Genomic DNA, 20125 nt, shown 5'->3' on the forward strand with positions numbered 1-20125 from the left:
GTATTTAAGGTACGTAGCGCAACTCTGGGTGCAACTGCGAGCATTTTGGCACACATAATATGTTGTGGATACATATAAGGATAATTAAAATGTCAGGATATTAAATTTGAAGTTTTTTCCTGGCATTTCGGGGTTTGAATTCCTGGTATCAGGGTTTCGCCTGTATCCCAGACCCACAGTGGGATGACATCAGTACACCAGGACATCAGGACGTCACAGCAGAATATTATCAGTGGGATAGCAGCATGGCATAGGACACCTTTCATGAAATGTGTTCAACAGAAATATATTACTCGAGTACTTTTTTTACTATGAAATCACTACTATTGCTTGGGGTACCCGCACCGCCAAAAGCTAAGAATATCAACAAGTAAGTTACAAGATATAGGTACTACACAGCTGTGCATGTACTGTGCGCAGGTGCTGCATGACAGTGTACTGTGTGCGGGTGCTGCATGACAGTGTACTGTGTGCGGCACACTTGAAGAAGTACAGCACAGTGGCACGAGCGTGTCCTTCTAACACCCCACACACAGCCTTCTAAACCCAGCGCCAAACTCGGCAAATGGCAAGACCCTAGATCATGGCGCAACTAAGCAACATGGTAATAAATAATGTAAAAAAAGGGTGTACGCACTGCGCCTAAAATTAGAACAGCGCGAGTAAGAAAAATTCGGTTTGCAACTGCGAGTCTCAAACGGATGGACCTAAGAGAGTCAAAGTTCCTTGTTTCGTCGCACAATGTGGAACAAAGTTGTGTAAAAATAGCTCCAGCAGTACATACAGGAGAGACCACTGCGGATTAGGGATAGGTCAGCCGAACCCGAATGTTTGCACAATCGCCATTACCAGTACTGGAGAAAGCTGATTGCGCACACTATTGGCGGGAGATGTGGCTCTACAGCGCATACGCACATATCCGTCCTGACCTTCGGAGTAGCACACGTACTATCAAAGCTCGTAGAAGGAATCCGTTCACGAGCAGTTGAAACCTTGCGGATTCTGTTGCTGCCACCGCCAGCTGTCTTCACCTACATTGAACATTGAACACATGCATGCACACAATATGCAGTGCAGGCCAAAGACGATGAGTTCTAGTAGTCCCTTTAAAGGGAGATCTATCGCAAAGTGATCAGCATGATGAAATGAATGCAACAAAGGATATTCACTGGTTTGAGGGAAAGACGCAAACGGGAAAAAACGAAGACAAAATTGACTGTCACTACCAGGATTTGAACCAGGGACCCTCGCCTGTAGCCAGCGATGCTTTAACCACTGAGCTATGGTGTAGCCATCATCCCAGCAGAGACCGTTCAACATTTTCTTCAGACTTCGTAACTCACAAAGGATATTATTTTATTATCTGCACACTCTGCCACCCCAACTCCCAACATGTGCCTGATCGTGGCCGATTTAAAAATCGGTAATACCTACATGAGGCCATGAACACTGCACTTCCAAACCATCATTGGACCATCACTGGCCGTAGTACTTACACATGTCCTTCAGCGTCTTGGTTGCCTTGAAGCCCAGCTCCTCAGCAGCCTTTGACGGATCACCGTACACAGATGCTACATCGCCAGCACGACGATCCACCACTTTGTACGCGATCTGCCAGTCACAAGCGAGTAGGCGTTGTTGGCAAAGTGCACAGTGATAATAACGATACTGAGATATAATACACAGTCCACAGAGGACTAGACAGTTGTGTCCGTAGTTTGAGTAGATACAATACATGTAGTAGCATAATTCACTCCACCATCAGAGGCGTATCCTTATACCCAGCTCTATTGTACATAAGCGATTCACCGCGAACATGTCGACAATAATAAGTGGTACAAGAACACTGAGCACTTACTCAAAGGTCAGAGGCAGTGATCATACAATAGCAATAGTGCACACTAGGCTTCAGCAACATATGCGAAATCCCCAGTACAAATTTCCATGCACGCACTGAGTACACGACTTTACGATGGATGTATTTTATGACCACATTCCATACGTTGGGTGCTTTCACGTGACCATCATAGTGCCAAAGTGAGAACCAGATGCACCAATGTACAATAAAACCTGTAACTAAAGACCACCGTGACTAGCGACCAGCCTGGTACTACAGACCACTTCGCCAGACACGGACGGTCTCACATTCATATTATGGTTGTGCGGAGCAAATCTCTAACTAAGGACCACCTGCCACTAAAGACCGCTTTCTTTGGCCCCAAGGGGTGGTTGTTAGTCACAGGTTTTACTGTACTTCGAAGTATGTAAGAGGTGTGAACATTGGACCTGGAAACTGGCAGGAACAGGAAACACAACTAGCTATGTGGCGTTCTACAGGAGCACAGCACTTGCTGAGAACCTACGACGCTTGTTCATGCACACGAGCGTTCAATACGCTAACGCCTTGTCCTGAAACGCAACACGTACAAGATTGTGTACCTGGTGTGACTGCAGTGCAAGGCATGGTAAAAAGCAGTCCATGGAACATAGTTTTCAGGAAAAGGCAAGTACTACCTAACAGGGTTAGTCCTTGTTGGCATGCAGTGGCGTGTCCAGGATTTGGCTGAGGGGGGGGGGGGTTGCGGCCGGGATCAAGGCGGGATGGGGTGGGGTAGATGACATCATGATACTGTCCCAGGTCAGCCATTTTGAAAACCGATGTCAAGAAGCTCCTCCTGTAGCCCCCTTCTTCAACAGTTATTCACCCGAACGGCCCCAGAGACTGTTCCGGAGGATCAGCACACCACACGGGGACAAGTGTCGAACTTGCTTCAAGTTCCCTTTCTTCGTCGGCCTGTGGGACGATCGACCATGATGTTTCGGGGAAGCATTCTCTGGAACGCTCTCCCCTCCGATTTTAGAGTGATACGTGTCCCTAGTCCCTTTCGAAAAGCTCTTTCTGCCATTGATATACTTACTTTGTGAATATCCTCGTTAAACTTTTATTATCTGCCATAAATTCCAACCTTCTCATCTATCAATCATTTGTGCATGCATGTCTACAAAATCAACCACGTGTTCCTGACTCCATGAAATTGTCTTTCTATTCTTTGACTCCATGAAATTATTGTCTTTCTATTTCTGACTCCATGAAATTGTCTTCATATAAATTTTTCCTTATGTGAGCGAATCAACTGCAATTATTTATGCGAGTCCAACAATTTCTCACCGCTCTCAATGCATCCTTTACATAGGCAGCGGTACTTGTCACTGTGCGCTGTTCTTCATGTTCTGGCTGCTCGCTGACAACAGGTTCTTCCACGTCTGGCGGAGTGTGACTGTCAGTCCGCTCCGAAAGTTCAACTGGAATAACAGCGACTTCATCACTCCCACTGTTTCCTGTTGGAGCGGCAGCAGGAGTTGCGCCGCCACAGGAACGCTTTACAAAAATTCCAGGCTCTGCTGGCTAGAGCTTGGCCTTTTGGGATGTCGCTGAGACATCGAAGAAAAGTCTTCGAGTCAACCAAAACACGATTCGAACGAGGATGATCGCCTGAGCCCTCGGCATTCGAATCGTGTTTTGGTTGACTTGATCGAAGACTTTTCTTCGATGTTTGTACGTAACGTTGAAGACGCGTCGAGCGCGTCCCAGCAGGGATCACACTGTACAACACTACAGTACACAGTCAGGTCACCGACCCCGTGTTTCTGTAGCCGTGCATGCTCACTGTACGCACTCTGTAGACTGTACACTGTACTGTACTACAGTACTAGTCTGTAGTGTGTACCAGGTGTACAATCAACACCAACTCGAGCACCGTAGGTCTACCGTGCAATTAACCGCTTTTGGACGATCGTTTCAGGCCGCGCGCGCTCCGAGTACATGTAGTCTAGTCTAGCTAGCCCCGCGCGCCCTGCCTTTTATTTTTCGAAACCTAGGTCGAAACTTTTGAGGGGGGGGGGGGGGGGCGCGCCCCCCCCCCCCCCCCCCTAAACCCGCCACTGGCATGCACTACCAAACTCGGTCAGTCCTTATTATGCTCGACATACCATATACCGGCACCACTCTTGCATTTGCATTCGACTGCCTTGCACTTATTTTCCATTGCGGTTTTCACGCTATTAATTTTGTCTGAGATGCGACTCTTTGGTTATAGACTTCTCAAAACTACAATCAAGGGCTGTTGTTGTACTTCTGTACTCTGTGCCCCGAATACGTGGACCATAGGAGCAGCTCAATAGTCTACACCCAGGCTGATGTAGACAGCAGCTGTTGTCCAGCTACAGTCCGCTGACCGATATTCTTGGCTGCACACAAGGTCGGCCAATGCGGTGTGCTTACCTCGACTTTACTGGCCTCTCGCATTGCCGTCACCATCTCCAGTACGGAGCAGCCTTGGCCAGTCCCAAGATTGTAGACCTGTAAGCAACAGCAACAGCAACAGCAACAGTAATGGCAACAGCAACACAGTCCTTCAATCCAAAAATCACACTGTGCTGCGAAACACCTCGATATTCACCAAATGTAGGGCATGCCCCTCTCCAGGAGGAAAAAGTGTACTTTGCAGAAAACAAAGAGAGGCTTTCGTCTCAACTCAACGAATAAGGGGAATAAACACAAACAGCATTCGACTCTGACTTACTGCACAGCCGACAGGCTTCTCGCGCTCAAAAAGCTTCAGTGCGGCAACATGTCCATTGGCCAGGTCCACTACGTGAATGTAGTCACGCACACCTGGTCATTGGCAAGAAAGACATGGTGTGAACAAGCTGTAAACACAACACATCCAGGATATGCATGTGTAGTATCCCTGCCTGGCTAATACGGAACTTTACCTGACGAATATTTTAGTGTATCCCCGTACGTTAGCGTACGGGATCTGTTGCATAAAAGCTGCTGCGCATTTCTGTTTTCATTAGAATTGATAACGACAAAGCCGAGCAGAAGAGCTATTCAACCTCCAGGTGTGCACCGGAGAGAAAGTTCTATTTATTCCCGTAGCTATGCAGGAGACGTCACTTCAGTAACGTCTGGCGCTAGCCAGGGTCCACACAGCTTTAATTTGGTATTTGTTTGTTTGTTTGTTTGTTTGTGTCACGCCTGGAGCTAACCGGTATCTGTCCCGTACCGTACCATCAAACACAGCTGGCCACAATATTTGCTGGCTCCCGTATCTGCCACAGCTGGCCACAAACAGCAAAAACCATCAGTTCTAATAACATGTACGATGAGCTAGGCAAAAAAAGCATAGCGTAGGGCCCTGAGCTTCCAAGCTCTCTCGTTTGCCGCTTCTTCTTTTACTTATAATATATCCCAGGTGTGTACCTGAGAGAAAGTTGAATTAAAAGCTAACTCGTGTTGATTGCACCGCGCCTCCACTCGGCTACCACTACATTAGTACTTCTTGAAGTACATTATTTGTATGTTGCAAAAGAAATCTGAAAGGCTTAGCCTTCAACTTCCTTCATAAAATTAATTGTGTTTGTGATCATGCTGTGCCCAGGCGAGGACGATTCTGGCGAGTCAGACGCCATTTCTGACGGAGAGGATAAAAAAGAAGAGGACATCCAAGTCGTCAGCGATGACGACGCAGGCACGGCACCCACCATCCCTACTCGAAGTATAAAGAAAGAAGAGAAAAATAAAGTCTTCCCTCAGCGTACACCCAAGAGAAAACGGATTGGAAAAGTAGAAGAGGACTTGATTCTTTCCCTAACAAGCACATGTGATGAAATTAAATCGGACGACAGGAACAAGGTTGACTTCTCGGACCCCGTCACCCTGTTTTGCCTCAGCCTCGTCAAAGATCTTCGAGGACTGGAAGAAACGACGTACGATATGGCCAAATTGAGGATCATGCAAGCCGTGCATCAGACTAAGTACCCGACCTCAAACGTCTCCGCCGTGTACACACCTATGGTATCGCAGAAGCCACCCATGCAGCAACCAGTGCTCCAACCTGTGCTACAACCTATGCAGCAAACTATGCAACAACCTCTGCAGCACGTGCAGCAGCCGCACCATCATTCGACCTACGGTTACCCTATCATGGAGGCACATACTCCTCAGCGATGGCTTGCAGTTTTACGCAAATTATTTATTAACCTAAATAAAGGCTATCTTCATTCAAGAATCCGGATGGCATTGTTGCACGCTGGATAGAACGGTTATCAGCGTTTGACTATGCAACTCGGCATCGCCCTGGCTCTCAGCATATCAACGCCGATAGTTTGTCAAGATTGTGTGGACAAGTGTGTTCTTCCCCTGCTGCCAAGAGTATGCTTCTGCCGCCTGCTGCATCTGCTGCTGTGAGTTCATGCGGTGTCTCTCTGTCCACAGGCGATCTCGACCAATGCACTCGTGAGCCTGCTCCGTCAGCGTCCTGGCTGCCGTCTACCTCCGTCCGCACTAGCCAAGCTGTGGATCCCTCGATTTCACTAGTGATGAAGTGGGTGACATCACAGCAACGGCCACCCAAGGGATCAGTTGAGTTAGCTGCTGTTCATCCTGATGTGCACCGACTCTGGACGCAGTTCAATCGTCTCATTGTCCAAGATGGTGTTCTCTACCGAAAGTATGAGTCTACTGATGATCTGTCCTCGTATCTTCAATTGGTCCTCCCTGCGTCACAACGTCCTACTGTTGTCGGATCACTGCATGCCGGTATTGGATCTGGCCATCTTGGCGTCACCCGCACCATCGACAAGGCCCGTGCACGGTTCTACTGGCCCCACATGGCTGCTGACATCGAACAGTGTGTTAGAACCTGCCCGGAGTGCCAAAAAAACGGAAAGCACCTCTGCAATCGCAAACATCATCCTATTCAAGCCAGCGTGTCGCCATGGACATCATGGGCCTCCTTCCTATCACTGATCGAGGAAATCGGTACGTAATAGTCATAATGGATTACTTCTCCAAGTGGGTCGAGATTTCCCCATGCCCAACACGCTCGCCTCTACTGTCGCCGGTTTGTTCTTCAATGGTTGGATATGTCGCTATGGTGCACCCGCTGCCTTGCACACTGATCAAGGTTCCCAGTTTGAGAGTCGCTTGTTTCAAAGCCTGTGCACTATACTTGATATCACCAAGACCAGAACCACACCCTACCACCCACAAAGTGATGGCATGGTTGAAAGATTCAACCGGACACTAGAAGCTATGATTGCAACATCCATCTCTGATCACCGAGACTGGGGCTTGCATCTCCAACCCACGGCGCTAGCATACCGCACTAGTGTACATGCATCGACTGGCTATTCTCCATTCCGCCTCCAGTTTGGTTATGATCCGGTTCTGCCTCTCGATGTGATGTATGGTTTACCCCGTAACACACCACCGCCATCTTACCCTGAATTTGGCTCTTCTATTCGTACTTCAACTGAGACTGCCTTTGAGCGTGCCCGCCAGCACGGCCTTAAATCACACCAGCACCAGAAGAAGGGTTACGATGGTACATCTCGCCCGCCACCCAAGTTCACGAAGGATCAGCTTGTTCTCCTACATTCACCCGTGGTCCCTCAGCACGAGTCCCCCACGTTTCACCGATTCTGGACAGGACCATATGTCATCCAGAAGGTGATCGATGATGTCACAGTCCGCATTCGTTCGTTGTCGGATCGCCAGAGGCTTTCAATTGTTCACGTAAATCGCCTGAAGCCATATCATCAAGTAACCGACGTACGTCCTGCAACACCACTGACATACGATCCCGAAATACACACCACCCCAGCGCACCCACCACTACCTCAACTCCAACCCCCCGCTCCGCCGCCTCCTGCACCTCCGTACAACCTCCGGCCACGACAGAACATTCATCCACCTGCCTACTTTTGAAAATCACGAGGGCGTGATTATCTGTAGGAAGGGAGAGTGTAGTATCCCTGCCTGGCTAATACGGAACTTTACCTGACGTATATTTAGTGTATCCCCGTACGTTAGCGTACGGGGCCTGTTGCATAAAAGCTGCTGCGCATTTCTGTTTTCATTAGAATTGACACAACGACAAAGCCGAGCAGAAGAGCTATTCAACCTCCAGGTGTGCACCGGAGAGAAAGTTCTATTTATTCCCGTAGCTATGCAGAAGACGTTACTTCAGTAACGGCTGGCGCTAGCCAGGGTCCACACAGCTTTAATGTGGTATTTGTTTGTTTGTTTGTGTCATGCCTGGCGCTATTCCGTATCTGTCCCGTACCGTACCATCAAAGACAGCGGGCCACAATATTCAAATAGGGCTTTCAAATGCAAGATCATAACGTGAAGCAACTTGGAAGAATGAGTATGAATGCGAAGTGTATTGGGGAATGCATGACGATGTAGGGCGATAGCGCGGGTTCGAATCCCAGGTTATGCCTAAAAAATAGGAGAATTGAAAAATTTATAACATATCTATGCTTTTTTTGCCTAGGTCATCAAGGTGGTAGACGGTGTCGTATTACCATCGACCGTACCTGTCCCGTACCGTACCATCAAAGACGGCTGGCCACAGACAGCTGGCCACGATATTCAAATAGGGCTTTCAAATGCAAGATCATAACGTGAAGCAACTTGGAAGAATTAGTATGTATGCGAACTTTGCGAAGTGTATCGGGGGATGCATGCCTGATGCAGGGTGATAGTGCGGGTTCGAATCCCAGGTTATGGGGGCGTTCGTTTTTGATCTACATGTTTGGGTAGAAACTACTTCTTTCGGTAGAGGTGTTCGTTTTTTGAAAAAAAAATCTACTGAAAAGGGTAGATTCTACTTTCCTCTACCGGCTCTACCAGGAAAAAGTAGGTAGAATCCGGTAGAAGTTGGTAGAGCTACGGGATTTCCAGCAAGATCCAGGATTTGTACACAACTCCATCCAAAAAAGGAACATTTCACGTACACATCGTGTAAACTACTAAATCCGGTAGAACAGCGTTCGTAAACTTGCCTCTACCATCTACCTCTATCGGTAGAGTGACTCTACTCTACTCTACCAGGTAGCTAAAAACGAACGCAGCCTATGTCTTGAATTTTTTTTATAACATCTAATCCCCATGCTTTTTTTTGCCAAAAAGCATAGCGTAGGGCCCTGAGCTTCCAAGCTCTCTCATTTGCTGCTTCTTCTTTATTTTTATTTTTTTAGCAATGAATATTTTAATCGAAATTAGCAACGAATATCCGTTATTTGCAAGGCGTTTAGTGTTGGGGTTCATAAGACCAGTCCATGGGAGATTCATGTTGGGTCACCAGGTCTTCCTCGGCCTTTCTCTTCTGGGCGAGGACAACTCCGACTGGAGGCCTCTCGGGCTTGGATAGTGCGAGCGTCGTCGGTCTCTTGCGACTTGAGTTGGGAGGAGGTCCTGCCTTGGGGGGAGGTCCAGCCACTGACGCCAGTGGCTGATGGGGAACTAACGTACTTCAAATCTCGACACACGCGTACACAAACCTATCTAAGATAGTGCGCTGGGCCAAAGCTTGGCGCTTTAACCCTTTACCTTCTGTGTGTACATGAATCGACCGAATTTGGTCGATGGACATGCATACACTAAAACATTCGTAACTCGATCAATTCTTGACGGAATCTCGACAACTAAATATGTAGGAAGAAGCCGAAGAGCCCAGCTTTTCATTGCAACAATCGGCGATGAGCTGCGATGCCGCATGCCAACGATATCGCGCTCAACATTTCACCCACGGCAAAAGTCGATTTATTTTCCGAGTGACTGGCCTTGAGCTAGGGATTTTCCCTCTCCTGACATGCTGAGTCACATGGGCATGCTTTGAGCGCGTGGGCAGCATAAAAAGGAACTCAGGAAAACAAATTTGAAATGTTTACGATGAAGGAGTGAGAAATGGCTGACGAGGAGAGAATTTTCTCGGATACCCAGCGATGGGGAGTATTTGAAGCACCCTGGCACTGGATATGTGATCTCAGTAGTGTTCAGTTTGAGCTCATTGTACGCAGCTCGTGGAGAGCTTTCCAGAATGCCCAAGAGTGTGAAAATTGGTTGATTACAACCAAAGATATTCTCAGAATGAGGCGAGAAGTATCGCATTTGGAACTGCCTGGGAATTTTGGTCAGAAGGTAAAGGGTTAATATACTCCAGAAATACAGTACTTTGATTTCTAAAGTGAACAACTGAAACCTTGAAAATCCAGACTTGAGGAATAGTTCGTTTCTTTAGTCAGGGCTAGTGAAACTAGGGCAAAAAAAGGAGTAAACATTGGAGTAGGGATTTCGATTGTGACTGTCAGACTGACCTGTTCCATCAGTTGTGTCATAGTCACTGCCAAAGACACTCAGGAATGGACGTCGGCCAATCGCTACCTGTGTGATGTAGGGCATGAGATTGTTAGGAGCACCCTGTACGGGATAACACACACACACACACACACACACACACACACACACACACACACACACACACACACACACACACACACACAAACACATGCATACACCCCCACATACACCCACGCCCACATGCACACGCAGACACACACGCACACGGTGAAAAAGGTAATAAGAGGTCATCTCAAAATTCTTCCCAAAAGAGCTGCGTTCAGATGGGGGGGGGGGGGAGCTGTTCGTTCCGAATACATGTACCAGTAGGAAAAATCTGATGACTCGCCACAACCAAGAGTACATAAACCCCAACCCCTAGGGGGTAATGTACTCTGGCCACAACTGAGAGGAAAGGCATGCCCTCGCCACAAACGCTTGAGAGTGTCAAGGAATGGGATACACCAAACGCTCACAAGGATCTCCCATATGGTCTAGTGGTTAGGATTTCTGGTTTTCACCCAGACGGCCCGGGTTCAATTCCCGGTGTGGGAAACCAAGACTTTTTTTATTCAGTGATGCTCTTCCAGCAAATTGCAGAAACTTGTTCTTCTTTATTTTTTTAGTTATTTTACATTCCTTCTTGCCACTATTTCCTGTCTGATCTTTTCCTACATAATGTTGCATGAGCCCTTTAGCCCCGTACACATTCCCGTACGCACACACTCCCCTACACACATTCATGCACTCCCTACACATTCATGCACACCCTGCTGACCCCGTTTCCCGCTCACCCTGCCTCACTAACTGCATGCACCCGTTTCCCGCTCACCCTGCCTCACTAACTGCATACACCCTTTTCCCGCTCACCCTGCCTCCCTAACTGCATGCACCCTTTTCCCGCTCACCCTGTTTCACTAACTGCATGCACCCCATTTCCCGCTCACCCTGTTTCACTAACTGCATGCACCCCATTTCCCGCTCACCCTGTCTCGCTTAGGGCGCGCTCACACTGCGACCAAAACCAGCGTCCATGCGGCCAAGTTGCATGGCAACGGCATGAACTTGACCAAAACGTCGCGGCCACGTTTCAAATCGTGACCACGACCTCCGGAGGGGGGTGCCACGACTTGGCGGCAACATGATCGTAGACGTGAAGCGTATTTGTGTACAACCTGGCCTGAAGTATGTTCAATTTCTCAAATTCCGGTGTGTTGATTCATGAAACTCGGCGGTTGTCGATGTCATCCTCGACATTTGCCCATTTTTGAAATTTTGTAGTTGTGGTCCTGCATGCACGCACCGCCATATACATGTATATGCATTCTTTCAAATTTCTTTGCCTTTTTTGGACCATGTCAATTTTGTTTTTGTAGTTGCTTCGTTGTCAGTTGATCGGGTCAGTGACCAATTTCTACAGTGCACTCGTTCAATACGATGGCAGCTTGGTCTGGCTTTTCGGTTTGGGAAATCATCTTTCTCTACTTTTCTGCGATGATGGAATGCCATACCTTAAGACATTTCAGTTACATATCGGAAAATACAGTTCTCATCTCGGCAACAGACAAAAGAAACCACTACCGGAATTTCCACTGCACTGGCACTTGCTCTGACCACGAGGTCAGGAAAGCGAAAGCGCTTGGATGTCAGCGGCAGCCCCTCAAGAGTCCAAACCTATTGTATGGATTATTTGTCATCGACTTCGAGAACACGAGCCACGAGGCACTACTTTCTCCAACATGCAACATGCGAAAAATTACATCCAAAACGGGCCACAACTTTATTAGGAAATGCACGAACTCTTTTGGATACGAACTGCAATTCGTAAAGTTTGTGTGACAACTTCACGTCTACGCGTGTACGAGGCCTAGTGTGAGCACGACTGGCACGTTTCTGCGTTTTGCTGACGCATGGGCGCGTGTTCATGGTCGCAGTGTGAGCGCGCCCTTACTGCATGCACCCCATTTTCCCTCCATAACTTTAGTTATACCCGGAAGGCTGCGCTTGTGCAGTGTGAATCTTCTTGTTGTTCTCCGAGTCTTCTCCTTGTAATTATCCCAGTCCTCTCCAGTTCTTTAGTCCTCTTTATGCTTCTCGAAGTCAGTTAATATAACTATTATAACAACCCATAATTGCGTGCAGTCTGAGAGAGTATAAAGAGTGTTATAAAGTAGTAGTAGAGTACAGTACAGTAGTTCCAGCAAGATACCCATATATAGACAACATTGGTTAGACAACAATAGGGCCGTGGCATTCCGTGCAGCCTTGAGGTTGAAATGAAAGTCAAACCGAGTTCTTCTTTCTGCCTTGTTTATTTCCTCTTTTTGGCGTACAAAGGTTTTTGTTGCTGTTCCAGTTGTTGCTTTGCGAGGTCTTTCCCACTTTCTCCAGTCATGCCTGCATCTATTTTTCCCACAGAGCTGGAACAGAAGTTGCTGGAGATATGAGCTGAGCTGCTGAGGTCCACGGACAAGAAGATGGTGACGAGAAATGACAACGAACAGAAGGCGCTCAACTCCTACGCTAGTGAGATCGGAGTTGAAAGAGTTTTTACACAAAAGGGGTTGGGAAACAAGATAGACAGCCTCAAGAAGAAGGGCCGGGCTATATATGACCAATTTCAGAAACTGACGGGTACAGAATCCGAGGTCCTAGACATGGCTGGGGCGACTCGCCACGTGGGAGAATTTCGACACTTTCCACCGTGTATTCGGAAACTCCCCATCTTGGGGAGTTGGCCGCAGTAAAGATAGTGCCACCATAATTGCACCAGCGTTCAGTACTGCTACAAGTAACGAGCACCCTCAGGTCATGTTGGTGGAAGCAGCAGGACGGTCAACACCACCTCCTGCCCCTCCTATGGCCACAGCAACAGCACCGGTAACAGCCCCGGCAGCAGCAGCTCAATCAGCATCGGCAGAAGGAGGAACAGAGGCTGCAACACCGACACAGCCAGCGACTCCTGTGCTTCGAGTGGATGCACCGACACAGGACATCCGTCGGCAAAGCTCGTCGGAATCCGATGATAACGAAGAGCGGCCGAAGAAACTAAGTCGTGCTGACCGCGGCAAAGCAAAGCTGCAGCAGTGTATGGAAATGGCGGCTGCTTCACAGCAGGAGTTACAACGTCGGCAACACGAGTTCGAGGCGGATAAAGCTCGCAATCATCAAGAGTGGGTCGAGAGGCAAGATGAACAGCGATATTCATTTGAATCAAACCTGCAAAGTCAAGGCAAGGTTCACCAGGTTGACATGGCAAGGACCAATCGGGAACACCTACAGCAGCTCACCAAGGCTGATAGGAAGTTTATGTACGATCTGTTCAACAACGACAAGTGATTATCCTGTTATGTCTTGCACATGTCTCCAGGCTGGCGTTTTCTCCACTTTGACGGTTTTTTTTGCTGCATGTTTTGTGCTATTATATTTGATGTGTTTTGGTCCATGTTCTGCTCTGCGCTGTGTTTCTGGCATCTGCACGTTGCTGTAATTGCAGTGGTTTTCCTGCACCCTTCTGCAGCCTCTAGACTGTTCTACTTGCTGTGACGTTATCTGCACTTTGAGATGATTTTCTCCATGTTCTGCACGGTTGTTGTCTTTGATGTATTTTGCTCCATGTTCTACCCTTTGGTGGATTTTTGGCATCTGCACTTTCCTGTGATGGTTTACGTGTGAATTCCTGGGAGATAATTTGTCTTGGGTGGAGAGCCAAGGATTAATTTACATTATATAAGAAGAAAAGAGGACCAAAGAGCTACAAGTTACGCTATAATATCTGATTGTAAAGTAACAGGTGGTGTTAGTGGATATTATAGCGTAACTTGTAGCTCTTTGGTCCTCTTGAGATAATTCGTGTGTGATTTTGAAAATGCCCTGTTGTGTGCCAGCAATGGCAGAATCACCAAGTGGTGATATGAACATCAAGTAACAATCAAAACAAAACAAGGCATTTTAATTTAGTGCATTGATAAAATATGGCCAAAAAACGCTAAATACCAACTCGAAAAAATCATCGCGCGCTAACTCATCTCCTTCTGGAAACACAATGACATCAAGAACCGAGTGCGTGACAAGAACACCAAGTTCCCAACTGCTTTGTGCACAATCTTACAGACAGTAGCATGCCCAGCACGATACATGTCAGCTAATTCCTCATATGATCCACCATCAGCCAGCCAATGCAATGTGATTGAAAATGGTCTATTTGGGCCTAATTTCCCTAAACAATTTCGGGGGAAGACCCCCTACCTACTCATGCGGCCGCACCAATGTCGAATACCTTCCGACGCCCCTGACCAATGGAAATGTCACCCGATTGATCATCACATAGTATACACATACCCTTGGATCTTCTCCTATCCTGCCTGACGAATGTGCTCCCACGGGATTGAAGTAGCGCAGGATCACAGCATTGAAATCCTTGAAACAAAGGCATGAAGGAAAGGAGAACGGAAACACACAGTACATGAGCGTACACTCAATCTGTGGACAGAACTGTTTCGTCCGTTGTGGACTCATCAGTGCAGCATAGAGAAAATGAGGCCGAACCTGATAGCAATGAAAAATAAATTTTCCAAAACCAGATTTAAACCAGGCCCGAACGTACCTTGCCAGAGCGCTCAAACTGACAAGTCAGTGAACTCTGCCTGACGCAAACAGCAAAGGCACTACACCACCCGAGAGTGCTAAAGCACTACAAGAGCAGGAACGAAATGCACATGAGCGTACATGACGTATAGGATAATGCAGGCTAGTGAAGTCAGTGACAACAGCAGGGTTCTAGCCAAAGGGGGTAGGGGGCGGTGTAGCCCCCCCCCCCCCTACTCATTTTCCGATTTCCATTTTTTTGATGCAATTCAACGAAAATGCAGTCGAAAGTCATTATTAGCTGGTTCATAAAGGCACATTTGTCTGGGGCGAAGTCAGGGATTCGCCCCATACGTTGCATTTAGCGTGGCAAGACAATATTGGAAAGTGGAAAAACGGGGTAACTGCTTCCCATGCCCCCCCCCCCCCCCTACTATTTTGACCTGGCTAGAACCCTGCAACAGCCTGGCACTTTCTGCACCCCGAGTCAAGCAGCGCCTGATGATGCCCTGTAGTTATGCCACCCAGCTCAGCTCACATACGCAGAATGCACCTGACAGCTGAACCTTTTGAGCGAGTTGTTGGATTTCAGTGACAATGGCCAGCACTGTAGATGAATAGCAAGCTACAGTGCTGCTCAATGAAAATACAATCGATTGAGTCAGTGTTGGGCCCTGCAGCATTTCACATCCCGGTGTTCGCAGGTCTAGGGCTGTACAGCGCCCAGAGCGTACTTGACTCATGCAATCTCATTTCATTTAGCAGCAGCACTGTATAGTACAAAGCACAGTGTGTGTGTGTGTGTGTGTGTGTGTGTGTGTGTGTGTGTGTGTGTGTGTGTGTGTGTGTGTGTGTGTGTGTGTGAGTGTGTGTGTGTGTGTGTGTGTGAGTGTGTGTGCGGGGGGGCTGGTGAAATCCAACAAGTATGTACATAGTCATAGTCATAGATACCCCAAACGTCAGAAACAAGAACAAAAAAGTGAACAAAAAAGAAGCTGTGAAGTGTAAACATCTGTACACGCACTGATTCTCACCGGCTTAGCCTTGCACTGGTCCATGAGGAACTTCTCTATCATGAACTTGGTCATGCCATACGGGTTGGTGCAGTTTCCGACAGGATGGTCCTCCGGAATGGGCAGCTTCTCTGGTGTGCCATACACGGTTGCCGACGAGGAGAAAATGATATTGCGGACATTGAACTCATCCATTACCTAGTTCAACAGAACATAGAGCATAGAAATGATCCTGCGTGAGGAGCTGCTTGGAAATATGTTGAATCTACTTCACAGTAGTACATATAAGACAGGAGCAAGACATACACGGGGTGCTGCGTCGATTGGCATTGGTCCAGGGAAGCTAAGACACTTCCAAATGCAGTTCTGCGCTGCAGCAGCATGTCCTGTGGCATCAACCTTCACCATACCTTGCCGTCAAAATGGCATACGATGAAATATTCTCCTGAACCCATACTGTAGTGTCGCGTATAAAAGCATGACTTGTATAGAAGCATGACTCGAATAGAAGCCGATTTTTCCAAGCGCGCCTTGACACAGCAGCATGATTTGAATAGAAGCCGCTCTCCGCAAAGTATACGTGCAAGTACCTACGTGGCAGTATGCACTGCACAGCGTGGACTGATGATGTTGACGTAGAAGCATGGTTTGAACCCCGGCTTATACGGCCGTAAACACCTGCTTTTATACGCGACATTACGGTATGCTGAGCTACACACTCTGGCTCATGTACTCGTGCCTGCTACTCATACTTGCACGGCCGGACTAAGCCAATTTTCAGGATCCAGTCCAATGCTGGGTTTGGGTACGTACAGTGCCGCTGAATGAAATCCAATCGTGTGAGTGAAGTACGCCATGCCGGGTGTTGTGCACCTACAGTAGTAACACACCTGTCAACACTGGGATGGCCACTGGTGCAGGGCACCAAGTTGACTCACTCAATCAGAAAGTTCACTTAGGCAGCACTGTAGCTACATACTCTGGCATAGTACCTATCCCCTCTGATCCACACCGTTCAGGATACAAGCTGTGGATTCAGCAATTGCTGCTTCACTTCAACACGAACATGCTAGCAATAATAACACATCTCATCTTTGGTGCTGATGTACTCTTGGCCTGGTACTCTTACTGGCCACTCTGCATCATACTGTTCCGTACTGTATTTCCCCGAATATAAGTCACACCTTTTTTTTGGTATGTTACACTAAACTACAGGACCAACAGAGGGGGTGCGACTTACAATCGAGCATGAATACTACCGAAGTGAATATATCGAAATTAAATCGGGGAAATACGGTATTTGTGTGCTACAGGGCGACTAAGAACATACCTGCATGAGGTTCATGGCACCAATGAGGTTGACTTGGTAGTAGCGCAGTGGCTTTGCGACCGACTCTCCCACGGCCTTCAGGCCAGCAAAGTGGATAACAGAATGGAACGGGTACTGGAGACGGATAGAAAAAGGAAAAAAACCCGCATCCACAATGGAATGACATCAAGACAGCAAGAACACAGACAACCGTAAAAGTCCATAAATAAGTATGTACATGTACATACATTCGAATTTAGTGGTAACACCCGTACTAAATGTTGGGCAGGTACTGACTTTGGTGCTCATTTAGTCTACCTATGCGAGAACACAGCCCGCCAACCTCCAGGCAGAATCCCATGAGATAGTAGTATTATGTACCTTGCTAAAGACTTGACGCACAGCATCAATGTCACATAAATCAACTTGATGGAAGATGGGATCCCAGCTAGCCAGTTCACCAACGCGCTTCACGCTCTCTACAGCAAGAACACAGCCACATATCAAACACAAGCACAGATGCAATACATGAAGGCGGCACAACAACGGGATAACCGACTTCAAAGCCTTTCACAAGTCTACACTTGAAGCACAGCCAAATGCTCCAGCATCACGTACACAAACAGTCAGGATGCACTATGCAAGGCATATCCACAAAGCACAATAGATCGCAGTGCGATATGAGAGGAGCTGGACCAAAGAATTACAGCGGTAGCTACAGGCTACCGCTGAAGGCATGGGCCACGCATTGACTAGCAGTTGCATTGGCTGAGTGCAAACTTCAGTACGCTAGTATATGGCTGTATTGCCTAGCACTGATGTGCACACATGACTGTGGATTCATAGCTGTCTTGTATACAGACCTGGAATGCGGGCAGCCTCATCGTTTCCTGCCACACGTTGGTGCATCGTGACAACACGCACAGACATGGCGTAGCCAAGGAACCACACAAACACCAAGCAAGGTTTACACGGTCAGCTACTAGTCTATAGCGCATTTCAACAACATAGGCGCACAGCTTTTCCCCCGCAATTTTCCGGCAAGGTCTAGCCGTCTCCTGCAGGTAATAGTTGAGGATCTTCTCGGGGGGGGGGGGGGGGGGGGGGGGGGGCGGGGTCATTGGACTTGTCTTTGCTTCACAATTCTGCTTACTGTCTAAGCAGAAATATTCCATCTGAAATTTAAGTTCGTCTTTTTCGTCCAATGAGCTTCTGGACTAAACTAAATGCCGGCCTAATGTCGATTTGTCCAGCTTTTCAATACACTCTTGTGATCCATGGACGAAATTTACAACTCCCTTTCTTTGGAGTCGGACAAAATTATTGACCGACGAAATTTTCTGCCTGTACAGGATGTAGTTTTTATTCGTTAGAAACGAAGTCAACACTTTCTGATGAGTTTTAGGATTCTAAATCAGGACTCTAAATTTCTAAGAGACTGTGGTGGTCTCCAGCCGGCAAGCCGCGCCGGCATTAGGGGAACTTAGAAGCATGTGTTACGCAGTCGCTTCAAAGGCCGACATTCGACTGGGGGCGGAAATTAGAGAGGGGGTGGATCGACAATACGTTATGGCACTTTTAAGTTTGCACAATTCAAGTTTCCGATGTGGTACCCCTTGCATAAATCGCAAACATTACTTATTTGGCAGTACATGTATTCATATGCATGCTGTGACACGTCTTTTAAAAGTTGGGCCTGGGGGAGTTAGGACACGCACATTCAAATCCCGGTTTGGGAGTACCCGAGAAGTCTGCATGGCACTCTTGTACAGGTTCATACGTCCATGTTTATGAAATGTACTAGTGTTGGGTGTATCGCTGACGTCAATATCTACGGCACTATGCAGCAATGTACATGTGCATAATTATACACACGTACATATTGCACACTTACATGTATGTACTTCAATGACTACAGAACAGTGCAAGGTTCTAGCCAAAAGAAGGTAGGGGGGGGGCGTAGCCCCCCCCCCCCCCCCCTACTCTGATTGAGCGCCCTCCTGTGAAAATGTGCCCCGCCCCCTACTCATTTGTCGATTTTTTGTGTTTTTCAGGGAATTTAACAAAAATGCAGTTGATAGTCATTAGCAGAGGGGTCATAAAGGCATATTTGTTTGGGGAGAAGTATTTGGGGTTCACCCCATACGTTGCATTTTGAACTTTTTCCCCTGCCCGCCCCTACTATTTTGACCTGGCTAGAACCCTGCAGGGGGGTCATGTACCAGTCAGTAATGACAGTCAGAGCACTAACTTACTTTGTACAGAGAGTCTATCTGATAGGTGCGACAGACGGTAGTACAGTCATGCACTTGCACAGGTCACAATGCAGGGCAAGAATTGTTGAATAATTTCCCAACATACCTTCACAAGAATTGGACAAATTGTCTAGGATAACAGGAACGTATTTGATTGGACCACTCTGCGATACAGCCAGCAGCTCCACCAGCGTATGACTGCCGATATACCCAGCACCTCCGGTCACCAAAACGTGGCGCCTGTGTGACGAGAAGAAAGAAGCAATGCAGACTAGTATTACTCTGTGTGGGTGTGTTATTGTTCTTTCACCAATTCCTGGTTTACATACGTCGTTGAAGCCATGATTGGCGGCAGGCCTACGCAACTACAAAAGAGTACAGGCCACTGAAAGAAGATAAGCGACAACTAAACCAGGACTAACAGTAAATACTATTAATTTTCTCTTCGGACTCAGCAAGCTAACAATACATTAGAGAAGAATGAAACTTGTCTCAATCAAATCTTCCATTGAATGAAGAACGGAAAAAGCAACTCACTCCCACTGCACTCCCACAATGACAATGTAGGCTACATGTAGCTATGTATAATGACTTATGTACATTATGTGCACGATCATGAGCATGAGCTCAGCTCGTGACCTGGTGACAGGCGACGCTATATTATACAGTTTTTGCAGCATGTGTTGCTACGTACAGCATGCTGTGCGGCTAAGGCGGTGTCGATCGTCCCAATGATTATTATTGCACAACGATTTTTTTTGAATATTGA

The 20125-nt window shown here is 47.4% G+C and overlaps 1 protein-coding gene and 1 non-coding gene across 3 annotated transcripts; one reads left to right on the plus strand and one right to left on the minus strand.

Moving 5' to 3' along the window:
• Window positions 1-205: 205 nt before the first annotated feature.
• On the minus strand, window positions 206-19906 carry LOC135814116 (UDP-glucose 4-epimerase-like). 2 transcript variants are annotated; one of them, XM_065327180.1, is made up of 12 exons: window positions 19686-19906; window positions 19463-19596; window positions 17965-17991; window positions 17483-17580; window positions 17123-17236; window positions 15814-15990; window positions 14534-14611; window positions 10171-10273; window positions 4584-4675; window positions 4283-4360; window positions 1497-1611; window positions 206-1031 (listed from the first exon to the last, which is right to left on the minus strand). In XM_065327180.1, the coding sequence occupies exons 1-12, from the start codon at window positions 19697-19699 to the stop codon at window positions 976-978; spliced, it is 1086 nt and encodes a 361-aa protein (XP_065183252.1). In that variant the 5' UTR covers window positions 19700-19906; the 3' UTR covers window positions 206-975. The 2 variants fall into 2 exon arrangements, with proteins under 2 accessions (XP_065183252.1, XP_065183253.1); XM_065327181.1 differs by lacking the exon at window positions 17965-17991.
• Trnae-uuc (transfer RNA glutamic acid (anticodon UUC)) lies at window positions 10676-10747 on the plus strand. The gene has a single exon. It is a non-coding gene; the product is annotated as a tRNA-Glu (tRNA).
• Window positions 19907-20125: the final 219 nt, after the last annotated feature.

Source organism: Sycon ciliatum, chromosome 4 (genome assembly GCF_964019385.1).
Source record: "Sycon ciliatum chromosome 4, ocSycCili1.1, whole genome shotgun sequence".
In the NCBI taxonomy this organism is placed as follows: domain Eukaryota; kingdom Metazoa; phylum Porifera; class Calcarea; order Leucosolenida; family Sycettidae; genus Sycon; species Sycon ciliatum.